General features: G+C 38.5%; 1 protein-coding gene across 1 annotated transcript; it reads left to right on the plus strand.

Moving 5' to 3' along the window:
* Nucleotides 1-1,165: 1,165 nt before the first annotated feature.
* LOC106352240 (uncharacterized protein At2g34160) lies at nucleotides 1,166-7,826 on the plus strand. Its single transcript, XM_013791902.3, has 5 exons — nucleotides 1,166-1,539; nucleotides 6,873-6,921; nucleotides 7,050-7,112; nucleotides 7,208-7,272; nucleotides 7,398-7,826. The coding sequence occupies exons 1-5, from the start codon at nucleotides 1,378-1,380 to the stop codon at nucleotides 7,539-7,541; spliced, it is 483 nt and encodes a 160-aa protein (XP_013647356.1). The 5' UTR covers nucleotides 1,166-1,377; the 3' UTR covers nucleotides 7,542-7,826.
* Nucleotides 7,827-8,189: the final 363 nt, after the last annotated feature.

The raw sequence follows: 8,189 nt of genomic DNA on the forward strand, positions 1-8,189 counted from the left end.
TGTTATACACTAGATATTATATGCATGTGTCGACAAGTTTGAATAGAAATATTGTCGTGTAAGATAAAACATCCTCGGATAACACGTGAATCGTTGCACTTTTAAATTCGCGTAGTCAATGCTGACGACGGTTAGTTAACGCCGACACGGGGAAGAACACCCTCCGAACCCAACTTTTCTGATCTCAAATCTATCTCTGGGTCCTCTTTGTCTCAACCTTTTAAATCTTTCGGGAACCATTTGTTATGAAATTTTTTACATTTTGTTTTACCTTGAATTGTGGTTGATATGAGAGGTTTTATTCTAACCTGATATGAGAGGTTTTACCTTCATATTTTGAGTTTTAATTTGATGGACTAAAAAAAGTTCTCCATGCATAACCTCGTTATTAGTTAATACTCCCTCCGTTCCTAAATGATAGACTTTTTAGTATTTTCACACGTATTAAGAAAACATATTAAACAACCATAATAAATATATTGTTTTCTGCAATTTTCAATTTTCAAATAACTTTTAACAAATAGTAATTCAAAAAAATCAATTAATTTTCTTGAAGTTTACAATTTTATCATAGAAAACACAAAAAATACATCTTTCAGAAACAAGTTTTTTTTCTAAAATGTCTATCATTAAGGAACGGAGGGAGTACATGTGAACATGTGTCGTGTATATTCCAGTTGGACCAACCATGTGATTACATATTTCAATTGATTTTTTTTCTCCTCTCTTTTGTTAAAAGAACTGAATTCATATCACAGTGCTGTATACCGTCCATTTTGTAACATTAAGTACGAGCTGATTGGATAGCCGTAGAATTTATAAAAAAAAGTGTTTCATTCGATTTATTTTCTATCAAATGTGACAATGTGCGTGCATGGGCCAGTAATTATGTGAAGAAGAAGAGAGCAATATAGAATCCTCTCAATCTGGGCTCATTAACAAATTGTCAAATTTTCCCAAGCCCTAGATTGTTCCGTTCCTCTGACCAATCAAAACCTAATAGGCCTATTATGAAATTACTAATGACATTTAACACTTTTAGATCGAAATTTCGATTTCCGTTCCGTAGCATTTTACAGTTTCAAAGAAGAACTTATCTTTATTAATGTTCTTAAGTAAGCTTAGTATTTATTTATTTATTTCTACGTTTTTTTTAAGAAATTAATACGGAGTCACACAAAGTAGATCGTGAGAAATGCAAATAAGCATATACTTGGAAGCCAGATGATCCGTTTTTCTCTCTTGCTCGGTCAACGTACAACCCGGCGACGAACACGCGTCACTTACAATCACCTCGAAGCGCTGTTTATAATGGTTTACACGCCACTTTAACTATTTTCTAAATTTCCCAAAAAAGAGAAGAGCGAAAGACTTATAATGGCGATGGAAGTAGCAACTCCGGTTCATGCACCGGCGCCATCTCCGGCGACCAACCTCATTGTCTCAGCAACAACAACCGCTGTGGAAACTCATAAGAAGAACAGGATTCAAGTTTCTAACACTAAGAAACCATTGTTCTTCTACGTTAATCTCGCCAAGGTAAGTGCCAAAAAAAAGAACAATCGTTACATTTTATCATAACAAAGGTTTCTTGGTGGTCAAGCATTTTACAGTTTCAAAGAAGAATAAATAGGATTTAACAACGCTGCGTTTTGCTGAGGAGATATTTTAAGCGATTTTGAGTGCGATTTTTCGTCGAGGGTTTCTCATGGGTATGGTGTCGCCGCCGTTCTCTCCGGGTTTGTTGGGGAGCAATAGGGAGAATCGAGAAGTTTGTGATGAAGATCAAGGAGAGATAAAGCGATCGATGGGTGAGGTGACGAAGGAAATTCCAAAATGGATTGAGGCAGTACAAGATAAGAAAAGCTTGAGAAAATATGATGTTGAGGTTACTTCTGTTGAGGGTAAGCATAAGGTGGTGATTCCAAATAATATTCTCTCTGATGCTACTCCATTGTGGGAGGACTTTGTTGTTGGGAAGTTTTTGGACATTGCGCCGCACATCGCTAAGGTTCATATGGTTGTGAACAAAATTTGGAGCTATGGGGATTCAACATCAAAGGTGGAGGTGTATGATGTAAATGCGATGACGATGCGATTTAAGATCAAGAGTCAGAAGGTCCGTGAGAAGGTTATTAAAAGAGGGATGTGGAATATAGCGGGAGTTCCCATGATTGTGAAGAAATGGACTCCAAAGACAGATGAAGAGAATCAGGAAGAGGAGGTTATTCCAATGTGGGTTCATTTGAGGAAGGTCCCACTGAACATGTTTTCTTGGGAAGGTTTAAGTTTCATGACGAGCACGGTGGGATTTCCAGTGCATTTGCATCCAGAGACGCTTGCCTGCTCAAACTTTGAAGAGGCAAAAGTTTTTGTTAATGTAGATGTATCGAAGACCTTACCAAAGGAGATTGATTTTGCAATAGATGGAAAGGAGTTCACTGCTGAATTCTATTATCCTTGGCTGCCTTCTAGGTGCAATCTATGTGAGAAATGGGGTCACACAGATCAGGTTTGCGTGATGAAAAAGAGAGAGAGGAAACAAGGGAGGAGTGACGAGGTGAAGGGTAGTATTTCAGCAACTCAAAAAGATAAAGTCAGGGCTATGCAAGAGACACCAATAGCCAAGATAAATAATGATTTATCTGATGCTAAAGAAGTTACGGGAGGAGTAGTGAAGGAAAAGGCCTGGTCATTAGTCTCTCCAGACAAAGTAGGCAGGACGCAAAATAAAACTCCAAGAAGTGAGGAACATGATATCCAAATATCAGCTTCCAAATTCTCGGTGTTGAGTTTGGATGAAGAAGAGGAGGGTGAAATAAAGGATGATGATCAGAATGGAGAGATGAAACAGAGCAATGAGGATGATATTGTGGAGGACATAAGAGAGGGGGATCTGATGGAGGATGTTTTAATGGAAAGAAAGGATAAGAGTATAAGAAAGCAGTAATGCAAAAGGGTGGGAAAAGAGTTCAGAAGGGTAAAGCTCAGGATGTCAATCCAAAGGGCAAGCGGTCTTCTCGACGTAATCTCTGATCCACGGCGAGTTTTTTCTGGAATGTGCGCGGATTGAATAAAGAGTTGAAGCATTCCGTGATTAGAGAGTGGATAAATAATAGGGAGATGAAGTTTGGATGTGTCTTGGAAACTAGAGTGAAAGAAAAAAAAATCTGGAAGGATTCTAAATACAGTCTTCAGAGAGTGGTCTTCGATCACGAACTATGAAGAGAGTCAAGGTGGAAGAATTTGGTTTGTTTGGAGAGATTCAGTATGTATAACTCCTGTTTACAAATCAGACCAGTTAATTACGGTAAGGGTGGAGATGCAAGGGGTAGAAGCTTTTTACTGTACGTGTGTCTATGCCAGTAATCAAATGGAGGAAAGGAAGGTATTGTGGGAAGACCTGGCTCATCATCACGGCTCTCCTAGTTTTAAAAACATGGTGTGGATGATAATGGGTGATTTCAATGAGATTTTGGAGGGGGAAGAGAATTCGAGATTCGCATATACGGGGAGGATCTCAAGTGGTATGAGGGACTTCCAGGAACTGGTACTTAGATGTCATCTCATGGATATGGCGTTTCAAGGTCCTAAGTATACATGGTGTAATAAGAGGGAGGAAGGAGTAATATGTAAAAAATTGGATAGAGTTTTGTTAAATGAAGAAGCAGTGTTGAGGTTTAGTAATGCGTACTCGGTGTTTGAACCTGGTGGTTGCTCTGATCACTTGAGGTGTAAGGTTCAGTTAACCCCACCAACAGAAAAGATAAAAAAACCATTCAAGTATGTCAGCTCGATGGGTAGTATGCCGGCTTTTCTTCCTCTGGTGAAAGAGTATTGGGATTCTACACAAAGGCTGTTTCACTCCACCTCAGCGATGTTTAGGTTCTCAAAAAAGCTTAAAAATTTGAAACCATTGTTACGAGAGATGGGTAGGAGGGAGTTGGGCAATTTGACAGTTAGAACTAAAGAGGCTTATGAGGTTTTGTGTGGAAAGCAGAAAGTTACGCTGAGCAATCCGAGTGATGTTGCTATAAAAGATGAAGCTGATGCTTATGGGAGGTGGCTCCATGTCGCTAGCTTGGAGGAAGAACATCTGAAACAGAGAGCTAAATTGCACTGGCTGGACATTGGTGACCAAAATAATAAAACCTTCTAGAGGGCTATAACAACAAGGAAGGCTCAAAATACGATTAGGGAAATCAGATGTGGGAATGGGAATGTAGTAAAATCTCATGAGGAAATAAAGCAGGAGGCAGAACGTTTTTTCTCTGAGTTTCTTAATAGAAATCCAGAGAGTTATCATGGGGTTAGTGATGAGGAGTTGCAGAATCTGCTAAAATTTCGTTGTTCGACGGAGGACTGTGGTATGTTAGAAGCTGAAGTTACTGATGAAGAAATCCGTAAGGTCCTTTTTGCGATGCCGAGTAATAAGTCACCGGGTCCAGATGGGTTTCCTGCGGAGTTTTTTAAAACTACTTGGCAAGTGCTTGGCCATGACTTTACCATTGCGGTACAGTCAGTTTTCAGATTTGGTTTCCTGCCTAAAGGAGTAAACTCCACGATCCTGGCATTGATACCTAAGAAGCTTGACTCGCTTGAGATGAAAGACTACCGGCCAAAAGCGTGCTGCAACGTATTGTATAAGGTAGTCTCAAAAGTCCTGGCCAACCGGTTGAAGAAGCTACTACCAAGAATTATTTTGGAGAATCAATCAGCATTTGTACAAGGGAGGCTGCTTATGGAGAATGTTCTTCTTGCTTCTGAGCTTGTAAAGGACTACCACAAAGAGGAGATAGCTCCAAGATGCTTGATGAAAGTCGATATTTCAAAAGCTTTTGATTCGGTGCAATGGTGCTTTGTCTTGAAATGCTTAAGTGCGTTAGGCTTTCCGGAGAGTTTCATCCATTGGATAAAACTGTGTATCACTACACCATCTTTTTCAGTACAAGTAAACGGTGATCTAGCTGGTTACTTTCAAAGTTCCAGAGGCCTTCGTCAAGGGTGTTCACTATCACCGTATATATTTGTGTTGTGTATGAATGTGCTTTCATGGAAGATTAATGAAGCAGCAGCAGCGAAGAAGTTTAAATTGCACCCGGGTTGCCAAAAGTTATCACTCACGCATCTCTGTTTTGCTGATGACCTCATGGTGTTTGTAGAAGGATCTAAGGAGTCTGTTCAGGGAGCCCTCTCTGTTTTTGATGATTTTGAAGGTTGGTCAGGACTGAGCATAAGTGTGGAGAAATCAACCATCTATATGGTCGGGGTAGCAGAAGTAGAGAAGAGAGAAATCCTAACGAATTTTAAATTTGCTTCTGGGGAACTCCCCGTACGTTACTTGGGACTACCACTTATGACACAAGTGATGAGAAAACAAGATTATCTACCCCTTTTGGAGCAGATCAGAGGCAAGATCAGTTCTTGGACATGCCGGTTCTTATCATATGCGGGTAGGTTGCAATTAATCAAAGCCGTGATTACTAGTATTATCAACTTTTGGATTACTGTGTTCAGACTCCCAAGAGGTTGTATTAAGGAGGTGGAACAGATATGTTCGGCGTTTTTATGGACTGGACCGGTTCTTAAATCAACAAACTCCAAAGTGGCATGGGAGGAAATTTGTAGTACAAAGGGTGAAGGCGGATTGGGAATTAGAAACTTGAGGGAAGTTAATATGGTGTATGGGCTTAAGTTGATCTGGAAAATGCTATCTGAAGACTCTTTATGGGGTAAATGGATTCAGGTGAATCTTCTCAAAGGGAAGTGTTTTTGGGAAGTAAAGTTAAATGGCCAAATTGGATCTTGGATGTGGCGCAAGATGTTAAAACTGAGGAGTATTGCAAAGACTTTCTACAAGAGAGAGCTGGGGAATGGGAGGCAAACTTCATTCTGGTTTGACAATTGGTCAGAGAAGGGCGTATTGTCTGAAGTGTTGGGGGATAGAGGAATTATTGATATGGGGGTTGCTAAGTATGCGACGGTAGAAGAAGCGGTTCTTAATACAAGGAGGAGAAAGAGACATCGTATGAGCATTCTAAAAGATATTGAAGCAGAGCTGAGTGTCATAGTGAGTAACTTGAGGTCTGAAGAGGAGGATGTGAGTTTATGGAGAAGGAAGTCGGGGTATAGGAAGACATTCTCTACTCAAGAAACTTGGTTGTTGTTGAGAGTGAGCAAAGTTTACTGTGACTGGTCTCGAGGAATATGGATGAAGCAGGCCACGCCTAAATACGCTTTTATGACATGGTTAGCAGCTCGGGACAGATTATCGACGCTGGATAGGATTGCTAAATGGAGCCAAGGTACTGTCACCACTTGTGTGCTTTGTAACTTGGGCACTGAATCGAGAGATCATCTGTTTTTTGAGTGTTGTTACTCTGCTCAAATGTGGGAAAAGGCGGTCAAAGGTATTATGGGGAGTTGTTATACTAACGTCTGGTCCGAGATTATGGAGCTTATAATAGACAGAAATAAGGAGAAGAAGTGGCTGTTTTGCATACATTATGCTTTTCAGTTAGTTCTTTATGTAGTGTGGAGGGAACGCAACAAAGTGAGGCATAGGGATAAGTTACTTCCACTATCTGTGGTGCAGAGAATGATAGACAAATGGATCAGAAACAAAATCAGTGTCTTGAGAAGGAAGGGAGTCAAAGGAATGGAAGAGATGATGCAATTTTGATTTTCAACTAGAATTACAAATGTTTAAGATGTTTTTGGAGTTTAAAGTCTTAAAGTAAACAGTATGCACTAGTTGTAAAAAGGTTTTTTTTTGTGAATAAATTTAACATTCATTCAAAAAAAGAAAAAAAAAAAAATCTAGTGACTGTAAATTGATTAGGATTTCATTATTTTCGTGTGTATCTATGCAGAGGTACATTCAACAGTACAACGAGGTCGAGCTTTCTGCACTTGGAATGGGTAGGTTGCTTACAAGTTACAACCATTTTCGATTTTCTTTATTTTTATTTTTATCTCACTTTGTTTTTCTCCGTGTGTGCTTTAAATACTACGTTTCATATATATAACGCTTAATTGTGTATATGCAGCGATCACAACAGTGGTAACTATCTCAGAAATTTTGAAGAACAATGGACTTGCAACAGAGAAGAGTAAGTATAACGTCGTTTCTTCGTTAACTTTATCTCTTCCTTATTTTATTTTATTTTTTTGCTGAAAATTTCATTTGTGTGAAACAAACAAACAGAAGTTCTGACATCAACAGTGGGAATGAAGGACGAGAACAAAGGGAGAGTAGTTCAGAAGGCCAAGGCCAGTCATTTATTTCTCTCTTAAAATAGCTTTAACTAAGATCTTATTATTAAAGTATTTTCGATTTTATTATATTGCATTTGTGTCATGTACAGATTGAGAATTTTTTTTGAACTGATGTTCAGATTGAGATTGTATTGGGGAAATCAGACAAATTCGATTCTCTAATGACTCCGGTGACCAAAGATACGGTGAAGGAGGAGAAGGCGGTGAACACGGAGGAGGAACCAATAGAAGCTGAAGCTAAACCTGAAGGCAAGAAGGAGTGACCATGTAAACAAATTTCTACAGGTTTCGAGGATTAATATAAGTTTCTCTGCATACCGAGCAAACTCTTTTTGCTTCATTACTAACTCAAAAAACATATCAAAAAAGTTTTGTGGTCTTGGGTTTACGCGCTTAGCGGAATATAGTTTTACTGTTCTTAAATGTGATTTTCTGATAATGTGATTATGTGGTCCGTATTTATTTGTGAAAAACATTATTTGATGTTTTATTATGTTATGTGGTAGTAGGTAATAAGTTAATATATTATGTGTTTATCTTTTTAATAATGTGTTGTTGTATGTATAATACTATTTATTAGTGGTGAATTGAGTTTCTGATGTAAAACATATTGAATTTCATTAACTTTGTCTTTAGGCATTTGTTTATTCTAAAATTAACGGCGTCAAAATTGTATTTTAATTTTTCTCATTTTTGAACATTACTTTTTTTAGGTGTTTTTTGCACTCTCTCTCATTCTTGACTTTGAATCATAACCATTTATATATTTCGTTTACCTCTCCGGTTTGTAGTGCTTCTCACCATCACCGAGAAAAGACTCACTTCCGTGCTTTTTTTTTTCCTCACCTTCTTTTTCTGTGAGATTATCTGGTATTTGTTATAGATCAGACATATTAGTTTCATGTTATGGG

This window comes from Brassica napus, chromosome C7, assembly GCF_020379485.1.
Source record: "Brassica napus cultivar Da-Ae chromosome C7, Da-Ae, whole genome shotgun sequence".
NCBI classification, from domain to species: Eukaryota; Viridiplantae; Streptophyta; class Magnoliopsida; order Brassicales; family Brassicaceae; genus Brassica; species Brassica napus.